Consider the following 27,456-nt stretch of genomic DNA (forward strand, 5'->3'; position numbering starts at 1 on the left):
GTCAGCACGTCTACATTAGTGCATGCTAATTGGTTAGCGCAGGACTACTAGGTGAGCCCTTACCGCCTACAAAATATTTGTTGGTAAGTGTTCACACAGTAATTTTTTTAAATGGCTTCTTGCTAACGGCAACATTAGTGCATAGCCTTGATGGGAACAGGGGGAGACTGACCACTGGGACAACAGGGCAGTGCCCAAGGGCCCACAGCGGTAGGGGACCCACTCTTCTGTAGCCTCCATTTACATTAGTCACTTTTGATAGGTGGTTAGGGGCCTATGACCCTTATTGCCTGGGGGCCAACACAACTGTCAGTCTGCCCCTGGATGGGTGGTATAACAAAACAATAATAAACTTGGAAAGAAAGTTGCAGGTGGAGTCAGAAAGGTGCTTGAATATGATCTCAGCTAGAGTAGGAGTGGATATCATACCAATATTAAATGGGCTCTGTGGGTGAAGAAATAGCAAGAGGAGAAGGAACAGCTCTAGCTTCCAGAAAATTCTGTAAATGCAAACAGCTGTACAAAAAGAGAAATATTACTCTGAAATTTCACTATACATATGCAAGGAAACTGAAGAAAACATGTCGCCCCCTAAAGCCAACACTTGCAAACATTTAGCCAAAAAGGCCTTATGTAAATCAGGAAATACCATTGTATTCATTCCATAAAAACTATTCTGCTTCAAGTGAAAATACCATCTCAATATCCGATTTCTATCTGGTTCAAGGACAAAAGTTATGATCAGTGTAATCAAGGATAAGGGGGGGATGTTTAAGTTTGCAGAGATTTAGGAGAGATTCCGGAAATATTTGGGGGATTTGTACACCAAGGACGGGCATATCTTGATGACACATATAGAGACATACTAAGCTTCCAGACAGTTGCCCCGTCTTACCCCAGACCATCAGAAATAACAAGACTGTGAAGTCATTCCTAGGGAAATATTGAAGGAGATCAGGGCTCTGTCGACTGGTAAAGCCCCTGATTTAGATGGCTACCCACTGGAGTTTTACAAGACCTTTTCTGGTGAGGCAGGGCCCATGCTGACAGATGTTATGGATAATGCTAGGCGAGGAGAGGCTTTGCCAGCTACTATGTTGGATGCATGGATTACCGTCATTCCCAAAGAGGGTAAAGACAAAACAGATTTCCAATCTTATAGGCCCGTATTGGTGCTTAACTACGATATTAAAATAATTTCTAAAGTGTTGGCTATTAGACTGGGGCTACTGCTGCCTGACTTAGTACATGCTGATCAGGTTGGGTTTGTCCCTAGAAGACAGGCGGCAGATAACTGAATCCATGTGGCTAATGTGAAAAATATTGGTACCTTCCTGATGAGGATAGACACAGAGAAAGTGTCCGACAAGGTTCAACGGGGATATATGATAGGGTGCTGAGTCACGTAGAGTCTGGGGAGGGGTTTCTCAAATGGGTGGGGAGTCTTTACTCTGCGCCTAGAGCCTGTGTTCATATTAATGGAGGGAATTTGGATATTTATTTATTTTATTTACTTTCAGCACTTGATATACCGCAACTGATCCCTGAGGTGACTATGCAGTTTCCAATTTCTACTACAGGTACTTTGCATTGTCCCTAATGGGCTCACAATCTTAGTTATATATTGTACCTGGTGAAATGGAGGGCTAAGTGACTTGCCCAGGGTCACATGCAGCTGCAGAGGAAATTGAACCTGGATCCTCAGGATCTCAACCCACTTCTGACCATCAGGCAGCAGCGGGAATCAAACCCGATTCCCCAGGTCCAAAACCTGCAGCACTAACCATTAGGCCACTCCTCCACCCAAGGCACTAGACAGGGGCGCCCTTTGTCGCCCCTGCTATTTGCCTTGACGACGGAACCCTTTATGGCTATGATTCGGATGAATCCTGATGTGGGTGGTATTTGTATAGGGAATCATGAATATAAAATAAGTTTATTCACTGATGATGTCCTGCTTCCTTTAACAAATCCTGTAGCATGCCTCCCTAATCTGATAGACAAGATGGAGGCTTTTTCTCTGGCCTCTGGCTTTAAGGTTAACATGAGCAAGTCTGAGGCCTTTAATATCTGGTTGCTGGCTTCTATGGTTGTGCTCCTCTTTTCCTTTTAGGTGGGTGAAAGATGCTTTAATTTACTAGGGGATTTAGCTGACAGCTTCCTGAAGCACATTAGTTGAAGATAATGATACTAGGCTGCTTAGGGCGGTTAAGGATGATTTGAGTAAGAGGAGGGATTTAACCCTTTCATGGTTTGAATGAATCACTACAGTCAAAATGAATATAATGCCCTGATTTCTTTATCTGTTTCAGGTCCTGCTCATAGCAATTCCTAGGAGATTTTTGGATACGTTACCTGACCTTCTCTTGAAGTTTATCAGAAGCTTCGATTTACTAGAAAGAAACTGTTCAGAGCACAGGAAGACGGAGGGCTGGGGGTTCCACATATGAGTTCTACTATAAGGCAGCCCAAGCCTGAACAGCTGTAGAATGGTTTCAGAACCACTCTTTTAAACTGTGGATAGGGTTGGAGGTGCAATTCCCCAGGGTTCCCTTACATGGTTGACAAGGAGTTGAGTACTGGAAGACTCTATTAATCTCACTAACTTGCATACACTGAGAATATGAGATTCTATTGTTGCTCACAAGGACCTTCTTATCTCAAGATAGACTCTTCTACAGCACAATGCTTTGTTTCGCCCTGAGCTAACCTCTGGGGTGTACAAGATCTGGGAGGCTAGAGGGCTGGTAAGGTTAGGACAATTTGTGGATTAGGATGATGTTTGTACCCTTTGACACATAGATGAGGGAGTTTCAACTTTCTGAGGATCACCGCTTTGCTTATTGTCAAGTTATGCACTTTTTGCAGAGTAAAACTGTTAAGCCACATTTGTTTGGGGAATATACTGAACTGGAAAATATACATGTAGATTTAGTAGACATTTGTTGGCAGCTCTGTATAGATATGTAAGAGACCTGTTGAAAACAGTCTTACATCACACAAGGTGAGAACGTGACTTGGGCATGGTTTATGAGCCTTCAGACTTCAACGCTATGAAGGCGGAGCTTGCAACTGTGACAATTACTGTAAACGTTCAAGAGAACAATTGTAAGCTTATGTACTGCTGGTATTTGACCCTGGACAGGATTCAGCATTGGTTCCCACAGGCTTCACCGGCCTGCTGGAGACTCGATGGCAGTAGGAGTACACCAGGCCACATTTGGTAGGCTTTCCCTAATGTTAAAGCCTTTTGGAAGTGTGTATAAAATTAGATCTGTCGTTGTACTGGACATTGGGTGCCCTGGGATCTGGTTATGTTCTTATGTAATAGAGTTATCCCAGCTCTGAAGCAGGGGCGTATCTGAACTGCGGCGGTAGGGGGGGCCAGGGCCAGAGTGAGGGGTACATTATAGCCCCCCCCCCCGCCGCCATTGCCGATCCCCCTCCCCCCAGCCGCTGCCATTGCCAACCCTCCCCCTCCGTTGCTCGCCTACCTTCGCTGGCGGGGGACCCCAACCCCCGTCAGCCGAGGTCCGCGTCCTCCTGCCGCTGCCGGCTGCCTTTAAAGAATTCCGTCAGCTGGCGGGGGACCCCCAACCCCCGCCAGCCAAGCCGAGGTCCTTTCATTTTTCCACTGAAGCTGGCGCCAACGAAAGTTTCTTTTGAGTCTGACGTCGCTGCACGTTGTACGTGCAGGACGTCAGACTCAGAAACAGCTTCATTCTGTTTCTGAGTCTGACGTCCTGCACGTACAACGTGCAGCGACGTCAGACTCAAAAGAAACTTTCGTCGGCGCCAGCTTCAGTGGAAAAATGAAAGGACCTCGGCTTGGCTGGCGGGGGTTGGGGGTCCCCCGCCAGCTGACGGAATTCTTTAAAGGCAGCCGGCAGCGGCAGGAGGACGCAGACCTCGGCTGGCGGGGGTTGGGGTCCCCCGCCAGCGAAGGTAGGCGAGCAACGGAGGGGGAGGGTTGGCAGCGGTAGGGGGGTCCAGGGCGAAATCTGCGGGGGCCCAGGCCCCTGAGGCCCCACGCAGATACGCCCCTGCTCTGAAGTGTGCTCAATTGCATCTGGTTCATCACCTACTTAATGCAGATAAATTGACACTGGCGACATGTTGGAAAAGAGTTGAGCCACCTTCTATGTATATCTTGAGGGCTAAACTGAGTTATATTTACAGGATGGAGCAGTTAACTGTCAAGGGGCATAACTGTATGCCCAGCTGGAGGAAAATGTAGGGTCCCTTGAAGAATTTTCAACTTACTTGAAGTGTTAACCGTGTCCTCATCTTGGAGTTTTGGTTGGGGTTGAGGTGGGGGATTGTTCTGGGGTATGGGATTAAAGAGGTTTCTATAATCTCAAAAAACATTTTATGAGGTATCTGTTATGCTTGGAAAGTCTTTTTCCTTTTGTATTTTCACCTATGCTGTATGGTGATATTTATGGATTGGTTCTGCAGGCTTGTTTGCTGTTTGTTTAATAAAACTTCATTTAAATTAAAAAAAAAAAATGTTATGATCAGCATCGCCTTTGTTAATACAGCAGTCAGAGCTCTCCAAAAAGCCCATTAAAGCCAGACTCGGTGACTTCATCTCCCTCCCACCCACTTCATTCAAAATAGAACCAACAATAACATAGAAGACTTGTCTAGTCAAAAGAAGCAAGGATTGCTTCTGAATTTACCCACCCCCACCCTGTCAATGAAATGCTTGGATGTTTCACTTATAAATATACTGTCATCTACCACATTTGCTTATTTCCGATCTGACGAAGAAGGGCAACCTTCGAAAGCTAATCAAGAAATGTATTAAGTTATGTCCAATAAAAAAGGTATCATCTTATTTTCTTTTCCATGTTTTATTTTGTTTGATTTCTATTGATAACCTTTTTGAATTTATAAAATTTCTCCCAAGTATCATTTAATCATATTCATTGCTGACACCAAGGGCAATTTAGGAAAATTGATACATCTAAGGTTCAAACAACGACTAAACATTTCAAGTATTTCAAGTTTCTGGGGGATCACATTCTTACCTTTAAGTAACTCTGCTTGGCATGCCTGAAGTTCACACAATATCTTATCCAATGCTTCCATTCTCCCTTGCTGCTGGTTCAAAAGCTCTCTGTGAGATTGTGAACGAGAACCCTTCAGTATTTATCAAGTCTATCTAAAACTGAGCATTCCAACTCTCCAATTGCTTCCAAAATTTCACCCAGTGTTACATCCTGCTTGAGCAAGTCAACCGGGGCCCAAGCCACTTCCATACTCCTTTTCCAGCTGGACCTGCTGCAAACTCATGGGGAAAGGGAGCTTCAGAGCTGGAAAGCCCCACTTGCACAGAGATCCACTGCATTGGCTTCTGCATCTGGGACTCTCTGAAGCTTCGCTGACCTTGTCCAACACTGGGATATGAAGGAATCTTGCAAGGTTCTGGGTTTAGCGTGGTGTCCAACACTGCAAGGCCTGGAAATCCTCCATGCTTAAGACCCGAGCCCAAAGGTGCACATCTATCCCTACCATTGTAGTAACAGGTTAGGGTGCAGCACATTGCAACTCTCTCCAGTAGATGTCACTGTTGTACAATTGTAAGAGGGAGCATAGCAAAAGACCTGTAGGAGGCCTCTTTTACAAAGCCGTGCTATCAATGCTCAGTGCGGCAAATGAGAGGAAGCCCATTTAAATCTTATGGGCTTTCTCTCACTTGCTGCGTGGGAATCGCTAGCGCAGCTATGTAAAAGAAGCCTGTAGTAATTTAAAAAGGAGGAGAAAGAAAAATGGCCAGAACAATACTTTAAAAATTTAGCTAGGATCCCTGCTTTGTCTGGAGCCCATTATTTCATCCGTCCAGGGATCTGACTCCAGATATGTTCCACAGTCCTAGACATTTCATTCTCGCCTGTGAGTTGATGCAAATATTCCTTTGCAAATCACAAAATGTAAACACTTTACCAGTGGGCTGTTCTGTAATCCATCATAACTGTTTAAAGTTTTCTCTGTCACCAGAACACAGAATTATAGTCTGGTAAAGCGGGCCAAAGAAAAAAAAAATCAATCCTCTTACAAGTCCTAAGAATTAATGCTTCCTGGTTTATGGAAGTTATTATAACACCTTTAGCCTGGGATTAAAGGCTTTCTATTGGCATCTTTCCTTTGATCGCCACACAAGCAAATACAGACAGGATGGCAGTGCTTTAAAATTCTCTTCCTAATAAAGAGATTACAGCAGGGAGATAACAAAGGAAAATAATCAAAAGAGAAAGGATACCTTAACCCGGCGGAAGCACCAGAGACAACATTCTGTAGCCAGTTAAAAAAAAAAAAAGCAACTAAGAACTTTATTTAGAAGCAAAGAAAATGATGATCTATCCAATGTTCCCATCTGCCATATAATCCCTACTTCTCCCTCGGAGAGCCTCAGTGATTGATCCATGCTTTCTTGAATTCAGATACCATCCTCATTTCTACCACCTCTACTGGGGAGCTATTCCACACATCCACCACCCCTTCCATAAAGAAATATTTCCTTAGCTCGCTCCTGAGTTTTCACCTTCATCCTATGCCCCCTTGTTCTAGAGCGCTTCCATTCAATTGAAAGATACCCACCTACCTGCCTTTCTTCCAGGGTATACGTCTAGATCTTTAGTGAGGTCTCACCAGAGACTTATACACAGGACCACCAAGAGACTGAGCCGGGCCCAGGCAAGGCCACCGCCACCGCCCCCCCCCCCCCCAAATCGCAACCGCTGTCACCTCCCTTTCCTGCTCCCAGGCCGCCGGCACCGCAGTCCCCAGTCTCCACCTGCCTACCCTCAGCTCCCTCGACAGCCCCCTTGTGTCTGCCACCGGGTCCCCTGCATTTAAAAAAAGAAAGATCTCTATATTGGCAGTGCCACGCCAGCGCCTCACATCTGTGTAAAAGCGGCAGATCACCTCGGGCCTTCCCTCACTGTGCCCTGCCCTCGCAGGGGAGGGAGAGAGACCCCGGGGAATTTTGCCCCCCTGCCCTCCCCCCCCAGTGGCCTTGCTTATACAGGGGCACTATCAGCTCCTTTTTCCTGCTGGTCATTCCTCTCCCTATGCACCAAGCACCCTTCTGGCTTTTGCCATTGCCTTATCTAGCAGTTTGGCTATCTTAAGATTATTAAATGAGATCACTCATAGTTCTGCTCCTTTCTGGTCTTTGGGGCTGTTAATTTTTGTTGTGTAATAAAACTGAAGGTTCCGAGCCACTAGCGTGAACTTTGAGCCTTATCCTCACTTTCACCTAGTCAAAGCTAGTCATTCCTGCTGTGAATCAAGTGGAAGACCATTTAAATTGGTGAAACAGAAATATGCACAGCTTCGTTATGGCAATGTGGAACCTGCTCTAAACTTACAATGTACTAGAAAGAAAATGTTCAAATTTTTAACTATTTCAAGGCCAGTTCAAAAAGCTGTGGCCAACGTATGTCTCCCCCTTCTTTATACTGTGCCAGATGCTGCAGTCCTAACCAGTGACTCTCACACGAACATCTGTCCAGGTCCATGGGACAAACCCAGCCACTCTGGTTTTCAAAATATCTCTAATAAATATGTTGGAAACACTTTTACATATCATGGAGGTCACTGCATGCAAATGTCACTCATGCATATTCATTGGTCATATGCTGAACACAAGACTAGCTGCTACAGAACATCAGATGCATGCTCCTTCCCTCTGAACGTGGCTGCTTCACAAACTTGAGGAAAAGCAGGGCAACCCTCAGAGCTAATGCCTTCATATTTCCTGGAACAGCAGGCAGCTCTACATCATCAGTGAACAATGCAATGCCTTCACGTCAGGAAGATACAAGTTCAGAAAACACCTTCAGTGCCCTAGTCTGCTGAGGATCTAGAAACATCCTACAGGAAACACTTTCAGTGCTTATTCCACCACACAAAGCGAAAAAGAGAGTAAAAAGGAATTTCTTTAAAAATCTGAGAGAAATCTACACTACTAAAGAGTTATGACGTACACACAGCACACTATACATCACACTGAAGAGACAGTCCTTGCTTTGCAGATCTTATCTCAACAGACACTGGAGACTGAAGACAGCGGCCAGTGAGGTGCAAGCCAGTGTCCTCTCTAAGCTGAGCAGCCGCCTTATTTTCGAAAGAGAAAGACGCCCATATTTCGACCCAAATCGGTATAATTGAAAGCCGATTTTGGGCGTCTTCAACTGCAATCTGTCGCGGAAACGGCCAAAGTTGACGGGGGCGTGTCGGAGACCTGGTGAAGGCGGGACTGGGGCGTGTTTATCGGCTGAGGCGAGATGGGCGTCCTCAGCCGATAATCGAAAAAAGAAAGGCGTTTTTAGCGCGAATTTGGGTCACTTTTTTTGGACCCTTTTTTTTCACGAACAAGTCCCAAAAAAGTGCCCTAAATAACCAGATGACCACCGGAGGGAATCGGGGATGACCACCCCTGACTCCCCCAGTGGTCATTAACCCCCTCCCACTAAAAAAAAAAAAAAAAACAACTTTAACAACTTTTTTTTCCAGCCTGTATGCCAGCCTCAAATGCCATCACAGCAGTATGCAGGTCCCTGGAGCAGTTGTTAGTGGGTGCAGTGGACTTCAGCCAGGTGGACCCAGGCCCATCCCCCACTACCTGTTACACTTGTGGTGGTAAATGGGAGCCCTCCAAACCTGCCCCAAAACTCACTATACCCACATCTAGGTGCCCTCCTTCAGCCATAAGTGCTATGGTAATGGTGTAGAGTTGTGGGGAGTGGGTTTTGGGGGGGGGGGGGATTTGGGGGGCTCAGCACCCAAGGGAAGGGAGCAATGGACTTCAGAGGTATTTTACTTTTTTTTTAATTGTTACAAGTGACCCTAGGGTGCCCGGTTGGTGTCCTTGCATGTGAGGGGGACCAGTGCACTACGAATCCTGGCCCCTCCCACGACCCAATGCCTTGGATTTGTTCGTTTTTGAGCTGGGCGCCTTCGGTTTCCATTATCGCTGAAAAACTATACCGCCCAGCTCAAATCCGCACAAATCCGATGCATTTGGCTGGCACAAACCGTATTATTGGAAAAAAGATGGACGCCCATTTTTTTTCAAAAAAATGGTTTGTCCCGCCCCTTCACGTACCCATTCTCAGAGATAGACGCCCATGGAGATGGGCGTTCGCGTTCGATTATGCCCCTCTAGGTGACCTCCAATTGCTTTGCTACCAATAGGGGGTGGTGCTTTAATATTGTGTTTTCAATCTCTAGGGACAGGCAGGCTCCCTGGAGTCCTGTAGAACTTGCCTGTCCTTCACTATTGAAAATGTGCTAGCGAAACAGCACCTCCCACTGGCAGGACTGTAAATGGAAGACACCCGCTCAGATTAGAGGGAACAGTGGTGCAAGAATGACACCCGAAACGCACTCAGGATGTTAACTCAGCATTTTCTCCCTTGCTTTGATGGATGGCTGGTCATAGCAGTATTTCTGGCAGAAAACGGAATAGGCGTGTTTGCAATACTTTTCTACTTTTCCCTAGTGGTTTACAACAACACACCAGGGACTTACCTCGACACTCCACGTTAGGGTCGCCCCAGTAAAACTCTTGGCAATCACTGCAGGTTCTCCCTCCGAAGCCAGGCATGCACCGACATTGCCCGGTGAACTGCCAAAACATGAAGAAAACAACCCTAAACATTCGGACATCTTAGCACTCAATATGCGTTCTGTATTGAGGATCAAATATTTGACCTGTGTGTAACTCTAAAGTCGCTTTTCAAATTTATAAAGAACACAGAATAAATAATCTAGCATAAAGATACAATAAGCAATTCAATGGTCAATGGAGGGTCAAGAATTATAAATGCTGAAGAATATAAAAGTACAGATTGGTGACAGTTCATCCAGCAGGACAACATCATTACAATATTACTTTTTTTTTTTTTTTTTTTAAATAAACTTTTATTGGTGACAACAACAATTGTACTGTTCCAGTCTCATTCTAACAAGTTTAACACTGCACAGACATCAGTTACACAACCATCATATAACTTTGTCTCACTGTGTCACACCTTTTATTGTTTCTCCCCCCTTCCCTTGGACTAGTCCCTCTCCCTCCCCTCTCCCCCAACCCTTCCCCACCCCCCACCCACCCTCCCTTCCTCCCAGGTAGTACTCTGTTAGTATATTTATATCTATCCATTAAGTATTCTACTCCGTGCCAGTGGTGTTAGAGTATCCAGGAATGGCTGCCAACACTGGAAGAACTTGTCTCCCCTCGGGGATGATAAATCCGGTACATCTTTTCGCTCCATAGCGCATAAGGAGAGCATGTAAGCCCACCACAACTGGATCGAGGGTCCTTCGTCCCTGAGCCACAATTTAAGTATAGATTTCTTCCCCATCATCACTGCTCTTCGTAAAAAAGCTTTGAGGCCTATTTTCTTTCTGCCCCTGGTTGCATATTTCTCAAACAATAGGCCAGGCTGTCGGTTCCACATTACCCCCCACATCTTTGACACCTGTGCACATAATAAAGACCAAAAAGCTAATACAGCTGGGCAGTGCCAAAACATATGTCCTAGGTGTGCTTTCTGCCCCGTGCATCCCGGACAATCATCGCTCTGCCGCAGGGTTGCTTTATAGGCTCTATGTGGAGAAACATATAATCTCATCAAAAATTTATACTGAGTTTCTCTAATATCTGTGCTCCCAAATTCTTTATAACATGTCTGGAGGCAAGACTGTATGTTTATTTCCCTTACGCGAAGCCCCAGTTCTAATGCCCATTCCTGTGCCAATTTAGCATATAGCATTGGTGCCTGTGCCTCTTTAATCTGTGCATGATAATACTTCAGAGGTACCGCCCTCTGTGCTTCTAGGTCATATATTTCTGTCAACTGGTTGCGCACTTTGGAAGTAAGTGACTGCTGCGGGAGTGAGCTTGTATAATGTTTTAGCTGCGTGTACGCAAGGAAGTCCTGACATGTTAATCCCTGGCGGCTACACAACTCCTCCTCTGTCCGCAACTTGCCATCCCCCTTCATGATCTGAAACAGAAAAAATATGCCCTCTGACCTCCAGGCGACAAAAGTAGCTGAGGTGCTGCCCACTGGAAACTCTGTATTTCCTCCCAGGGGCAGGAATGGGGTCACCTTTGGATTTAACTGAAATAATTTACAAATCCATTTCCATGCCTTTTTCATAGGTCTAAAAAGTGTCAATACTTTTTTTTGGTGTGCCCCCCTTCCCAGCCCTACATGCAACCAATAACTAAAATGCATATTGCCCAACATTGCACATTCCATTTCTGGAAAGGAAAAGTGCGACGTTCCCTTAAACCAATCCGCTATGTGTCGCATGCATCCTGCTACCGACATCCATTTCACGCTCAGTACACCCAATCCTCCCTTGTCTTTTGGCAGATATGTTTGTTTAAATGACACTCGGGCTCTACGTCCATCCCATAAGAATCGCCTGAGCATTCTATGGAGGTCTACCTCCTCTTTATGAGTTAGAAACAACAAAAGCACCTGTACCACGTATGTCCACTTAGGCACGAGGATCATATTGTAAAGCGCTACCCGCCCTAATAGTGAGAGGGGTAATTTTTGCCACATCAATAAAGCTGTCCTCGTGGTCTCCCACAAAGGTCGCAAATTGATGGCGTGTACTTTATTCAATTGGGTTGGAATGTATACTCCCAAATATTTAATTGCTTTTGTGCCCCATTGCAGCGGAAAGGATCCCTCCCACTGTGTCTTTATTGTCTCATTAGTTGGCAGAGCTACAGATTTTTGTTTATTTAATTTGAATCCGGAATAATATCCAAATTCCTCTACTGTTTCCAACAGTCCTGTTAAGGAGCCCTGTGGCCTTGTAAGCGTAAGCAGGATATCGTCCGCAAACGCTAGCACCTTAATTTCAGTCTGTGGCATTGTTACTCCTGCGATCTCCTTATTCTTACTGATCGAGCGTAGCAGAGGTTCTAAATATAGTAGAAAGAGAAGGGGTGAAAGAGGACAGCCCTGCCGCGTTCCCCTTTGTATTGAAAAGGGTGTAGATATCATGTTGTTTACTATAACACGTGCTGTGGGTGCTGAATACAATGTCAAAATCGCTCTGAGATACCAGCCCTCCAGTCCCACATATTTCAATACCTCAAAAAGATACTCCCAGCTTACTTTATCAAACGCCTTCTCCGCGTCAAGACTCACTAGCAGAAGCGGATCTTTTTGTTCTTGACTCTGTGCTAGCGCTAACAAAGCTCGCCTAACATTAAGTCCAGGGTGCCTCCCTTTCACGAAACCAACTTGATGATCCCCTATCAAAGACGGTAAGTGTTTTGCTAACCTATCTGCTAGAAGTCTGGCCAATATTTTAAGATCAAGATTCAATAAGGATATTGGTCTATATGCTTCTAAAGCTTCTGGGGGTTTACCCGGCTTGGGTATCAAGGTTATCAGGGCCTCGTTCACTCTAGAAGGCCAAGCTCCACTCTCCACTACCTCCTCAAAGTATAGTGTAAGAGGCCCACACACCCTATGACCCATGAGTTTATAATATTCTGTGGAGAACCCATCCATCCCCGGGCTTGTGCCTCCTACAAGAGATTTAATCACCTTCTGCACTTCCTGGGCTCTTATGGGATCATTTAGCTGATCCCTGATTTCTTGGGCCAGGCGTGGCATTCCCGAATCCTCTAAATAGTCCCCTGGCTCTGGACCTACTGCTTCTGGGTCTGCCCCATATAACTGCTTGAAATAGTCTGTAAAGAGTTGTAAGATTTCAGTAGGTTTGTGTTGCTGTGTACCATCTGGTGCTGTTAATGTGTGAATAAGTTTTTTAGTCGTCCATGTTTTTACCATTCTTGCTAATAATTTCCCATTTTTGTTGCCGAATTTGAAATAATGATATCGCCTACTAAATAGGAATTTCTTCATTCGTTCATGAATCAATGTGTTAAGCCCTGCCAAATTTGCCATCATATGCTCATAGTTAGCCTCAGTTGGGCATTGCTGGTGTTTCCTTTTGGCCTGTATATACTGGCGTTCTAATTGAATAATGCCTTGTGATATTCTCTTGTTTCTGGCAGCCACATAACTAATGATCTCTCCTCTCATCACTGCTTTGGATGTTTCCCAGAACTCAGGTGTGTCTTGGTGCTGTGTATTGGTCTCAATATAACTATCCCACTTCTGTTCTAAATAAAATCTGAAATCTGGGTCTCCCATTAAGTATGCTGGGAATCTCCATCGCCTATGTTGCTCAATGGGTGGCCCCAACTCCACATCTATCCAAATTAGGGTGTGATCTGAAATAGCCATCGGTCCCACCTCTGCAGAGTGTACTACCGAAAACAAGGGGGCGGATATCAATATGTAGTCAATACGAGACCACGTCCGGTGAACCCTCGAGAGATGAGTGTAGTCTCTTTGCGTAGGGTTCAGCAGCCGCCAGGGATCCACCAGATTTAACGTGTCACACAAATAATCTAGGCCTTTTCCCTTACCCATGGCCCCCCAAGCCGTGGACGATGATCGGTCCAAATCTGGGTTTAACACTTGATTGAAATCTCCCATTAGTATCCATGGTGCCGTGTCATATTTTAGTCCTAATTTTACTAGAGTTGGGAAAAAACTTGAGTCACGGGTATTAGGTCCATAAATACCACATAGATAATAATTTTGGCTCATGTAATTTATGTGTATCAGAACATATCTGCCCTCTTTGTCTCTTTCCACTACCCGTGACTCGCAAGGAAGGCCCCTCTTTATAAGAATTGCTACTCCCCCCTTGTGACCCGTGGCCGATGAATAATAACATTCCCCCACCCATTGTTGTTTCAATTTCTGGTGTTCCTCGTCCGACAACTTAGTCTCCTGCAGACATGCAATAGAGGCCTGGTGGTGTTTTGGACATGTTAATATCTTGGTCCGCTTCACTGGGGAATTTATCCCAGATACATTCCAAGATATCACACGCAGAGGAGGAGTCTTAGCCATTAGCCTTTTGTAGGTGTCTCCTATTCAGTATGTCCAACCCAGCTCTGGGCCCCAGGTTCCCCAGCCACAACCCGGCGCCTCCTACATTGTGTATAAATTGTTTTTCTATTCCATATGTTTTACCTGCAATATGCCTGAACTTCCTACCTGGTAGAATTGGTCTTCCCTCCCCTCCCCCCTTCCCTTCTATTCCCCTCTCCCCCCCTCCCCCCCCTCCCTGTCCCCACATTCCTTCCCCTGCCTCCTTCCTCATGCCACCCTCGCCTGGCATATGGGTCTGTTTGATGCACCCGGAATCCCCCCACCAAACTTTGTAACATATCTATACTTCATTACGTGCTCTCTATTTAACTGTGCACATTAACTCACAATGTCAAGCCCCTTGAACAGTCTCTTACAGTTAGAAGACCAGTTCTTCTATGTCTCTTTGTCATATTGGTGTTCACCCATGGACTTCTCTCGCCGTCAACTACCGGCCTGTCATTACTCTTGGTATGATGTTCAATAGAACCAAAAGGTGGCCTCTTAATCTTGTAAATCCCCTGTGGTTTTTGAATTTTGACTCTCGTCCACCTGCCACCTCACTGCGATCATGCTGGGGGACGTTCCATCCACTCCAAAGCTGACTCCGGTGTCTGAAACAGTTTCCATCCGTTAGCAGTCTGCACTTTCAGTGTGGCCGGGTACTGCAATATAAATCTTAGTTGCTTTTCCACCAACTTCGAGCACACCGGTGTAAACGCCCTCCGCCGCTGCGTGAGAGATGAGGAATAGTCCTGAAATACTTTTATTAATCCTCCTTCATATTTCGCTTCCTCTTTGTTGGCTTTATATAGGCGCAATATTGCTGCTTTCTGCGAGTAATCATGAAATTTTACTATAACCACCCGAGGGCGATTTTCACGTGGTTGCTTCTGGCCTATTCTGTGCGCTCTGTCTAAGCGAATGTCCATGCCTTCCCGGGCCTCCGGGTAGCGCGCCTGCAACCATGTTTCCAAAGTTGTCTTTAATTGCCCCTCCGTCAGGGACTCTGGGAATCCTACGAATCTTAAATTCTCTCGTCGAGACCGATTCTCCAGCTCGTCTAACTTTTGCTGGTACTCTATGGTCAACTGTTCCAACTTGTCTATGCTCGTCCCCTGTTCTTGCTGCGTATCCTCTACTTCGGACACCCGAGCTTCGAGCTCGCCAGTACGGCGTGTAAGTTCTGAAGTCATATTTTTAAGCTCCGCTATTTGCGCCGACAAGGAATTAAATCGGGAGTCCAGTGCGTGAACAACCGCCTCCGTTAACTCTGTTACCAGAGTATCAGTTGGGGCGTGCGCTGGAGATACGGACGGGGACACCGGCGCCATCTTGTTTTCCGCCCCGCGGAGCCTCTCGTCCTTACGTTTAGTTGTTTTAGTGCTCACCGACATTGTCTGCTGGATCAAAAATTTGTCCATATATTCCAGGTCTGATCAGGAGCTCTTTTTTTATTCAATTGCGGAGTTTGAGAGCGTTAATTGTTATGTTTGGTGAGGAGTTCCGGAGCCGCGATGTAACCTGCGTCCACCGCCGCTCACTGCATCACGTGACCCCTACAATATTACTTTTAAATGTAATTCTTGAGGGGACATATACATTTAACATGTTGAAAAACCTTCTTATTGGGTTTCCCACCATGGGCACAGTTTTCCTGTTTAGCTTGTGGGGGCAAGGGTTAAGTTCCTTCCCTTCCTCCCATTCCTTCCACCCTGGGCTCAGTCTTACCAGTCTCCACTCTTGAACCTGTTCACCTGCAACAGAACAGTTGAATAGAATATTTTCAAATCTTTGTATTCCTTGATTTTATGTTATTTTCTTCCTTTGTTGCTTGCTTAATCATCCTTCAATTTCTTTCCTGTGTTCTTTATTTTCTATTTTCATTTCTCTAGCTTTTCCTTATTCATTTTTACACATTTCTTTTACCCCTTTGACTTCTAGGTCTCCTTCCTCTGTTGTATTCAATTCTTTCAACCTTTCCACTAGATTCCTCCACCCTGCTGCCATCTCCCTTCTTTTATTTCATTCCTAGGCCCCATTTCTTTGTCTTCCTTTTTCCTGTGTGCTTCTCTTTATCCTACCTATACTCTTTTGGCTCCTCTCCTCCTCCCCTGCATTCCTCCTCCAGCACTTACCCTTCCCCACTTCTGCATTGCTCTCCTATTAAACATCCTTCTCCTCTTTCCTTCTTCATTTCACCTTATCTGTTTTAATATTTTACTTTCTCTGTTATCTCTCTTCTCCTCCCTCCTTTCTCTATCCTTTCCCTTGCCACCCCATCCATCTCTCTGTCCTCCAGCTCTGCTCCATCTGTGCATCATCTCTTCTTTTTTCCCCTCACACCCTTATCTCTCTTTTCCCCATCTTTCTACCACCATTTCTCCTTCCCTTCTCATCTTATGCCACCATCTTCTCTTCCTCCTGACTTCTTCCTTCTCACACCCTTCTCTCATCACTCTCCTTTCCCCCTCTCATGTACTTCTCCCCCATTTTCTCCCATCCTCTTCCTTCTCATATCAGTCCGCCTCCTATCTTTCCCTCTCCCTCTTCCTTCTTTCCCTCCCTCCCTTCCTTCTTTTCTTCCTCATCCCTCTACGATTTTCTTTCCCCATAGGGCTGCAGAGAGTTGGAGCAAGCACAGTGGAGTCATCAAGCTCCATCTCCTCCTATTTGCACACTTCCACTTTGAAACAAGAAATGCCCAAATAGATGGAGAGCCATGTGAACTGGCATCAACAAGTCCTTGTGATCTATACTATTTTGGTTAGCAGTGAGTCTGGAACGTCTGCCTGCCTTTCACTCTACCTGAGACTGTGGGTGGACTCAGCTAGTGCCTACCTGCCTCCTCCATGTTCTGGAGGTGACCCAACTAAAGTCCAGGATAGGAAAGCCAAATCTAAATGAACTAGCCTACCAGTATGGCAAACCAAATGCTTTATTGAAGTTTAGGAAACCCAAAGGTAAAAACCCAGGTACACAACCTGACATGGCTACATTTCAGCAAATACGTGCATTAGGGATAACACAATGTCAGGTTGTGATCAGACCAAATCATAAACAAACTCTTTGTCTTCAAGAAAATGCAATCACTGTCGGCGATATTGAAGGCTTTGTCTTTTTGAATACATCGCCAACGGCAATGATTGCATTTTATTGAAGGCAAACACTTCCAGTGCTTTGTTTGCCTTTCTAGTTCTCATCTTCCATGTTCTGGTCTGATCTAATTTGGTACAAGTGTGTTTGGAGGAGTATTACCCCCCCTACATACCCATCTCTCAAATTCCAACTAAAAATGGCTTAAAGCAACTTATGCTCCAGAGAGAAATAACAGGGTCATTCACTAACAGCATGCACTAATGCTGTTAACGTGTTATTTGCTGACAGGCCCTGCAGGGTTAACACTAGCACACTGGTAGTGAATGATACCTGTAAATAATCAATGCAACAAAACCTGAGCAGCTAATATGGATCTTTGAAAACAGTAGTGGAGTAGATAACAAAAACACAGAAAAAGAGAAAAACAAAGGCAGATAAAGCCCATATGGCCCACCCATGCTATCCCTTACATATCCTATGTACTTGTCTCAAGCTTTCTTGAATTCAAATATAGTTTTTATCTCCACCACCTCTACTGGGAGACTGTTCCATGAATTCACCCCCCTTCCGTGAAGAGGTATTTCCTTCGCTTACTCCTGCATCTGTCCCCTCTCACCGTCATCCTATGCACCCTCATTCCAGAGCTTCCTTTCACTTGAAAGAGACTTGCCTCCTGTGCATTCATGACACAAAGATATTTAAATGTCTCTTTCATATCTCTCTTCTCCCGTCTTTCTTCCACAGTATACTTGTTGAATTAAGTATGTTCCCACACGCCTTATGACAAAGACCACTGACCATTTTAGTAGTTGCCTCTGGATCAACTCTATTCTGTTTATATCTTTTGAATGTGTGGTCTCCAGAACTGTACACAATATTCTCACCAAAATTTTATACAGGGGCATCATCACCTCCTTTTTCCTACTAGCCATATCTCAAGCATCATTCAAACTTTCGCCATCGATTTTATGTGTAAATCTTTTTATTGTTTGCATATTGAAAACACACACAAAGGTGTACTGAATACAAATATAATGAACATGTGTAATAAACAATTCTTAGATCAAAACTGCATGGAAACTTTCTTCACTTTCCCATCTCACCCTCCCTCCTCCTTTTTATATTTAACGAATTTTGTTAGTCATTCAAATATCAAAGCCTTGACAAGCAACACATTGCTAGTACAAATGATCTGACTCTACCTTTCTACAAAATAAATCCCCCCTACCCTCTTCCCACCCACCAACCCCCCATCCCAACAACGTGCCACACCTAAAAGGCCTAAGAGTTCAGGATTCTGCTGCATGCTACTGCCGTTAACGAATCCCAGAATGGGGCCCAAATCTGACAAAAATGGTCCCCCTTAGAGGAGGATAGGTCACCAATACCCCTGCGCTCTAACAAAGGAAAATCATCTTGGATCGCCATTGTTGCAAAGTGGGAATCTCTGCAGTTATCCAATACTACAGGATGGCCTTCTTACCAGTGAGAACCGCCCCTTTTAGAAATGGCTTCAACCCTTTAGACAAAAATGGGGAACCCTAAAAACATCAAATTGACAGGGACTTGGTTGCCAAGTAACCCCCAATGATGCGAGACATGCAGACACACACACCTCCAAAACTCTAAAAAAGGGGGCCCATCGATTTTTCTAACTGTTTAGCCACCTTAAAGATCATCACATATGATCACACCCAAGTCTTGCTCCTTTTTCGTGCACAAAAGTACTTCACCCCCTAAACTGTACTACTCCATTGGGTTTTTGCTGCCCAAATGCATGACCCTGCAAAAGGGGGCATGTCTTTTAGTTTTAATGAACGCAATAACATACAAAAGAACATTCTCTTAAAAATAAAAGTGAAACTTAGGGATTAGGCAGACACTGAACAAACTAAATGTTTCCTATGACTTGTATACGCCCTTTTTATACATGAGCTCAAGGCAGTGAATATACACTACTACTTAATTTATACTGTAAATGGTTATGATGTATATTAAAAACCACAAATAAACAAAAGTAAAATATATATTTTAAAAATCAAGAAAAAAAACATAAAAGAATATCTGCAAACATTTACACCTGTCAGTTTATACGGATATGTTTTCCTGAGAAAAATGTGCGCACACTTCTGAAAATTTTCAAAATGCAAAGACCAAAAAAAGGCCCTCCCAAAAAGAGCAAACAAAACAAAAACCAAGGACAACCAATAAACCTAAAAACTTATTAACTTACAAACTTTCTAGAATAGCAATTTTACCTCATTACAAGTGGGCCCAAGAGAGCGAGCAGCATCACAAGCACATGGTTCGCATCCTGTCCCACTGGCCAATTTCCACGTGTGTGGTGCACAGTGATCGCAGCTCTGACCGATAACATTTGGCAGACATGGACACTGGCCCGTAGTTTGATTGCAGTGGCAGTCATCCTCTTCAATACAATGTTCATGTGCTGTGCCCAGGTAATTGCAGACGCATTCTGAAACGGAAGAACAGGTACTGCTTTCTACCAGTTTACTCATGCAGAAACCTAGATATGTTTTTCATGAATGAGAAACAACTCATGCAGAGACTAAAGTTCTCACACAAATATGGTAAGGATGGGGCAAGTGACTCTAGGCCTCAGGAGTCATAAATGGGCCTATTTTTTCAGGCTATCCATGATGAAATGGTAATCTCTGACCTCAAATGCAACTTTCTTCAAATCAATCACCTTCCTTTCAAATTCTTCTTACTTTCTTACTCATCTATCTATATGTTACAATTTTGCCTTACCCCTCACTACCAATTATAATGTTCTAGTACAGTGATGGTGAACCTATGGCATGCGTGCCAGAGAAGGCATGCAGAGCCCTCTCTGTTGGCACGCGCGCCGTTGCCTCAGCCAGTTCCAGCCCCCCTCCGAATAAAAGTCATACCTGGTCGGGGTTAAGGCGGTGTTGGCAGCGGCAGTGAAAAGCGCTGGCTCGGCGCTCCTTCAGCCTTCCCTTCTGTCTCTCAAGCTCTGGTCCCGCCCTTGCGGAAACAGGAAATGAGGGTGGGACCAGAGCTTGAGAGACAGAAGGGAAGGCTGAAAGTGCGCCGAGCCAGCACGCTTTTCACTGCCGACGCCGCCTTAACCCCGACCAGGTATGACTTTTAAATTTCGGAGGGGGGCCCTGGTGCTTGGAGGGAGGGCGGGCAGGCAGGCGGCCTTGTGCTCGGAGGGAGGGCGGCCGGCCAGCCTGCCTGGTGCTCGGAGGGCCTGCGGCCTGCCTGGTGCTGGGAGGGAGGGATGCCTGGTGCTGGGAGGGAGGGAGGCCTGATGCTGGGAGGAAGGGAGGCCTGGTGCTGGGAGGGAGGGAGGCCTGGTGCTGGGAGGGAGGGAGGGCGGGCGGGCGAGCGGGAGGGCAGCAGCCCCAACGAGAAAAACCTAACGGGAGGCGTAGACCTCCCGTTAGGTTTTCCACGGTGACTTCCTCGGAAAACGGTAGTGCATCACATCGGATTAGTATTTTAATACTAATTTGCTCATTTGCATACCATTTTCATTGGCTGCTACTGTGACAGGAAAATGCCCTTTAGTGCATGTCCCTGGTTTACTACTTGCGTTCTAAACTGGCTAGAACCCGTTTAAAACCCACGTTGCTGTTATTCAGGTTAAATTGCCCTGCTGGCACTTTACGATAAATAATTAGATTTTGGGTTGCTGTTTGGGCACTCGGTCTCTGAAATGTTCTAGTATATATTGTGTTGTCATTGCAAGTAGTATACCATGTCATACTTTGTATTGTTCGAATATTTTTACTGCTCTAATTGCCTACTGCTCATGTTTGATCTATTCTTACTGTACACCGCCTTGAGTGAATTCCTTCAAAAAGGCGGTAAATCAATCCTAATAAATAAATAAATAATTTCATAATGCATTTTTTCACATATCAAGCATACTTTACATGTGCAAAGGCTTTTGTAAAATTGTAGTGGGATACCCATAGACCAGATTCTATATAAGGTGTGGCAAGTAGTATGCGTTAAATTGTGCATGGGGCCAATTTACACATATTACTCAATTGAGTAAAGAGCCAATCAGTAGTGATAATTTGTCATTAACCAATTATCATCACTAATTGGCAATAATTGGAATTTATGCGTGCTTCTTTGTAGGCACATTTTAAAAACAAGCACATGCAAATTCCAACTTGCGTAGCTGAAAAGGGGGCCTGGCTGTGGGAGGAGTGTGGGCGTGTCAGGGCGTTACTCAAATTTACATGTGTTGTTAAAGAATTATGGGGAACATGCCTAAATTTAAGTGTGGGTACGTTCCTTGATACTATGCTCTATTCTATACACCACACCTAACTTTAGGCACATTATATAGAATAGTGCTAGGCGCCGTTAATTGGACATGTCTAGATTTTAGACGCCATTTACAGAATATAGTCCCATGGGTGTAATTGTCTACAGCTTGCCTAAAGTTAGGTGCTGGGATGATGTGTACTAAGGGTGAATTCTATATCGGCGATTACGTGTGTAATTGCTGTTATATAAAATACTAGCATAAGTCCTAAATTACATGCCTAATTTTAGGCATGAGCACTTACGCTAGCTGAAAGTCTGATGTAAATATGTGAGTTAGATGCACAACTGACAGTATTCTAAGTTCTAGGCATGCTTCTGACCCACCTATGCCCATCCCAGGCCCATGCCATGCCCCGCAGTGCATTTTTTCTAGTGAAAAAGGTGCCGGTTCTCAAATGCCAGGCCCCCACAATAGCCAGGCCCCCTGCTACCAGTCACAGAATCTATGACAAGGCAGAATTGGTGTGTAGGGCCTGAGCTCTTTCATTAAATCTTGGGGACCATGGGTCAATTTTAGCAGACAATGGAAAAGGTGCCGGTACTCAGTACCCCCAAATACCCCCTCAAAAAAAGCCCTGATGCCCCTTGAGGTTATACACTATGGATTTTGTGTGTACAATTTGTAGAAACCCAATTAATGGTGGTTACATGTGTAACTGCTAATTAGTGCCGATCAGCACAAATTAACACCAATTATATACTTGGTTGTTAATGCCAATTAGTAGTTAATTATTACATTATGGATATAACTGACACCATTCTGTAACTTGTGTACGCAACTTCTTGTAAGCGTAAAATTGTACACACAAGTTTATAAAATTAGGGGAATTATGTTTAAACTAGATGCGCTGCAACCTAGCACCTACTTCTAGGTGACATATGTGTAGACCTTCCCAGGGCACAGTCTAGGTGCAGTACTGGGATGGGCACCTAGAAATTATTATTTTTTTGGTTCAATATGAACATCATTAAGGGTGTGTACTATAGGACTAGATTATACATATGGCGCCTGAAAAATCCGCTTGGAAATAAAACATGCCTAGGCGTATTCTATAAAGTACGCCTAAATCTATAGAATAAGCCTAAATTTCCATTCCATCTGTGCGATGAAATTTAGTTGCAGGCAGTTACACTAAGTAAAACTTGGTGTAAATCTCAACGCCTAAATTAGGCATGGACTGGGGAGTATTCTATAACAATGCATGTAGATTTGAGAAACGCTCACGACCCGCTCACTCCATACCCATAGCCACACCCCCTTTTCAACTAGGCAACTTAGAATTTACGCGCATCATGTTACAGAATACACTTAGACAGTTGTGCATGTAAATTCTGATTAATGACAATTAGTGTCATTATCAGCACTGATTGGCTTGTTAACTAATTTAAGTTGCGCATGCAAATCTGGAATATGACTGGATTTGCACGTGCAACTTAAGTTGCACTATACAGAATCCCAGAGATAGTATTCTGCACAAAGATTTTAATATTCTGCATAAAGATTTTAATATGTTTTCTTTGCATCTATATATGCTGCATTGCAATAGTCTATTTATGACATTATCATCGATTGTGTTATTACTCAGAAGGATTGTCTGGAAAAGTAGTCTCTAATCCTTCTCAGTTTCTAGAACGTTCTGAAACACTTTGGCATGACTGCAGATACGTGATTTTAAAGTGATAGATATTTGTCAAGGCTGACTCTTAGTATTTTCATAATGACTGACAAGAGCAGGTAGGCATCACTTCTGCCAGTGGGACCCCCTAGACCACCAGGGATAGATATCCAATGTAGGCCTGGAGCTGCCTATGGGGGTTAGAGGATGGTGGGGCCTCTTCTTCTGCAACTGCTAGACTCCTCCTGCACATTACTCTTTGCACTATTAAGGTAAGTATTTTATACTGTTTATAATTTCTTGACTAATGAGATATTACTCCTGCAGCTCCTATATTATTTTGTATTAAAAAAATCTGCTCAAATTACAAGCAACATATTTTCTATGTCTGCTAAGCAATGCTACGAATATGAAATTGCCATCATTAAAATCTAGGTCAGCCAAGGTACAAATGCTCAGCAGAGTTCATCACTGGAGAACTGCCGGCCGGCTGGATGCAGAAGCAATAACCAAGCCAGGCTGAACAAGAATCCTTAACACTGTGAATGCTTCAAAAAGCCATTTCCGCCAAGGCCTCTGGAATTCAGACTTGCAGTTCTTCAGCAGCAGATGGATGGCTGAGTAAACAAAAGACTTAGCTTAGTAGCTTCAAACCAGCAGGAAAGGCACCAGTCTGATCTCTCGATAAGGGGAGAACTACAAACAAAACCCTCCCCACCACCACCCCCAAGGAATGCGATAAAAAGCTTTAAAAACAAACACCTCCCCCCCCCCCATCCTTTAGCAATGCAGGAGGCCTGCTCTCACTTTGCTAAAACTGAAGAAGAAAGATGACAAAGACAGTATTTAGGAGTGCAATCCTGAAATTTTACAAATAGTGAAAACAGAAGTCTCCATCATGTTCCTTTCCATGTCCCCAAGACATTTTTTATGAAATCACTCATATTTTTCAATACTTCTATTCAAAGCATCTCTAAAAATCAGACAAGAAAGCTTCTCTTTTTAGAGGTTAACAATTTTTATTGATGACTGCTTGAAAGGGATTACAAAACATGGAGTAAATACATCAACCACTTAAAACCAAATAAAAAACCATTCCAAACCGGCTTACTCCCAGTAGATCAAGTGAGCCATCATAGTTCTCCACTTCCACTAAATCAAACCAGCTATCAAATTCCCACCCCACCCCCTTTCAACAACCCCCCCATCTCAAAATCCCAAATGCTAGACCAGCAAGGATGGAAAGAAAACCTCCATGGCCAAGGCCTGTACTCTCCATACCTCTAACCCCCCATAGAAAGGAAAAGGAAAACAATACCTCACAAGGTACCCCCCCTCTCCCCGCAAAACCCAAATAACTCATTTACCCCTCCCCCCCAAAGACTCATGCTTCTGAGTATTACACAATCCCCCCATACCGTCCCCTAGGCTATACCAAATTTAACAGTAAGCTTCATCCCCTAGAACTCAGTGTATGTAAATAAACAGTCCATACTGAAACAATTTTTTCTTATTCAGAGAGCCACATACTGCCCTTGCCTCCCAGACGGATAATAAGTGGATTTGATTCCGTCAATGCCACAATGAGGGAGCCTCTACTGAGGTCCAATACTGTAAAATACATTTACGGACAATGAGGCACAGTTTCTGAAACAGAAGAATTTGCCCCTTAGCCCCATTCCTATAAGCCCCCTGTACATCCAAAAGTAATTGCTCTACCCAGACCAGAGACCATGTACTGCACAACAGCTGAACAGAACCACTGGATCCTGGGACGTGTCCAAAGAGAATGCCCCAAGGTGTCAGCAGCTCCACCACATTTGACACAGAGAGGCGACTGTGTTCCGCGTGAATAAAACAACTGCACTTGTGAAATATATGCACGGTGTAGCACCTGAAAGTAGCATTCCTGGAGCCATGCCCCTGTCACCAAGTGGGGGAGAGCCCGAATGTTTACCCTAGGATCCCAGGCTTCCAAGTCTTGCCCCAAATCCATCGCCCAACGAGTCCAGAGATTGGACAGATCCCTCCCTACCCTCCATGAACAAAGTGCACTGTGCAGTCTGGAAATAGAGATCCCCTCCCTAGAAACTGACTGAAAGAAATCCTTCAAAGCGGCACCTGTTCCTCGGCCTGATGACCTGATCGGCAGTGAGAGGACATAGTGGCATAGTTGGCAATACCATTACCCCACTGGATCCCAGCTCATTGCTGAAGGTCCGTAAAAGGCAGGATGGTGGTCTCTGATGTTAGAATGTGCTCCAAACATGAAATACCATGGGATTCCCAGGTTTGAAATATTGGATTATTCGTCCCCGGGTCAAAATCGGGATTTCCACAAATAGCTAACAAAGTAGTGATGACAGGATCACCCCCCAACAAAACAACCAAGGCTTTCCATAACTCTCTGAGAGGTCCCAAGAGAACAGAATGCTTCAACCAAGGCGAAAGGAAGCCGAGCAGATACACAATGAAGCAAGGAAAGGCAATCGTACGGGGCAAAAAAGGCTTGCTCCAGAGTCAAAGGTGTAAAACATGACCTACCCAGTAACCAATCACCCACGTGGTGCAGTAGGCATGCCTGTTTCTAAAGTCTACAGTCAGGTAAACCCAAACCACACCGGCTCCAATTCCCCAAGAGTAGATGCCAATGTATCTTGGGCTTCTTCCCAGCCCGCAAAATTGACTAAAAATACCGTAAAGCTTATGGAGATCACAGTGCAAGAGCTGAAGAGGCAAAGTTTGTTAAGAGATAAAGCCACTTGGGAAAAATGACCATACGAAGCAGACTGATGAGCCCCTTCAGAGATAAAGGAAGGTCCCTCCAGCCCTCCAGTATCCTACGGGTGTCCTCAATCAGAGGGGAAATATTAATAGCATATAGGGTCATTGGTTGCATAGCCAACTGTATCCCCAGATATCGAAAAGATTGAGTCGCCCATTTCAGCGGAAATCCTGATCCCCAGAAAGTCCTAAGGGACGCTGTAGAAGACAATGCCTCCGATTTAGTGATTCAACTGAAACCCAGCGAAATCTCCATACTCCTGAAACAAGGCCAGAAGCGCAGATAGTGACTATTCAGGGTGAGTGATGTGCACCAAAATATCAGCAGCAAAAGCCACTACCTTAAAGCACAGATCACCCACCCGAATCCCATGAACATCCGAAGTGTGGTATATGTCACTCAACAAAGGATCCAAAGCGAGCATAAAGAGCAGCAGCAAAAGTGGGCAGCCCTGTCAGGTAAAAGTTTCTCTTTTTAAATCACTACTACAAATAATTCTACTGTACTGGGACTTGTGCTTTTTCACGCATTTATAAGAGACCTAGAAAGGGAATGGCAAGTGAGGTGATTATATTCGCAAATGAAAAAGAATTAAATTGTTAAACTGTGAGTGAATTGTGAGAAGTTATAAGGGAATTGTAATTTACTGATGAATATTCAACTGGTGCTGGTCAGCTGTTTTACCAGATATTCAATGCTGGGCCATGTATGGGCACTTGCACTGAATACTCATGGCCATGAATACTGGCCAGAACCTGAATATGGAAATACAAGTGCCCTCACCACCTCTGAGTCTCCCCTGGTGGTCTAGGTGGTCCCACGGGCAGGTCACAGCAGATCACAGCTCCAGTCTCAAAATGGCCACTGAGACCTCTAGCAGAAGCCTTGCGGTACTAGCGAGTATCCAAAACCACAGCTAGAAGTTGTGGTGGCCATTTTGAGGCCAGAGCTGCGACAGGCAGGAGCGAGTGGGCATCACTGACTTCTAGAAATATCCAAGGTAGGCATCGGAAGCCTGAAAAAAGCAAAATCTCTCCCCCTGGACCAAACAAATTGGGAGGACAGTGCTGATTGTCAGGAGTTGCTCACTCACAAGACTCTTCTAGCTGCTGCAATTGCTAGACTCCTCCTGTACATTACTCTCTGCATTATTTATTTATTTATTATTTACCGCCTTTTTGAAGGAATTCACTCAAGGCGGTGTACAGTAAGAATAGATCAAACATGAGCAATAGACAATTACAGCATGGTATACTATTTACAATGTCAACACAATACGTAATAGAACATTATAAGTTTAAGGTAAGTACTTTATACTGTTTATAATTTAATTGTTTATTTGTTCATCTAGTTTGGATTGTATCACTGTGCTGAATGTTATCAATAAAGTGTTGAAAAATAAAATAAAAAAAGAAAAATGTCTAAAAACAGGCATAACTGGGCCTTTAAGACTGGGACAATTGAAATTCTTTATTGATGACCCGACATGGGCCATGTTTCGGCGTAAAACAACGCCTGCCTCAGGGGTCAAAGAAAAACTCTGTGGCATGCACGTGATGTGAGTTCAATGCCCTGAAGAAAGTCACAGCACAGTGGCTGAAATGCTGGTTCCACTTTCTCAGAC

At 44.5% G+C, this 27,456-nt stretch overlaps 1 protein-coding gene across 1 annotated transcript in view; it reads right to left on the reverse strand.

Annotated features, from left to right (window-relative positions):
• Window positions 1-27,456, reverse strand: part of LAMB1 (laminin subunit beta 1) — a gene marked incomplete at its 3' end in the record, with an annotated part of 109,454 nt that overhangs the window by 13,334 nt on the left and 68,664 nt on the right. Inside the window, 2 exon segments of the mRNA XM_030188622.1 lie at window positions 9,541-9,637; window positions 19,355-19,572. Of these exon segments, the coding sequence (XP_030044482.1) occupies window positions 9,541-9,637; window positions 19,355-19,572 (315 nt within the window).

Source organism: Microcaecilia unicolor, unplaced genomic scaffold, assembly GCF_901765095.1.
Source record: "Microcaecilia unicolor unplaced genomic scaffold, aMicUni1.1, whole genome shotgun sequence".
Lineage (NCBI taxonomy): Eukaryota > Metazoa > Chordata > Amphibia > Gymnophiona > Siphonopidae > Microcaecilia > Microcaecilia unicolor.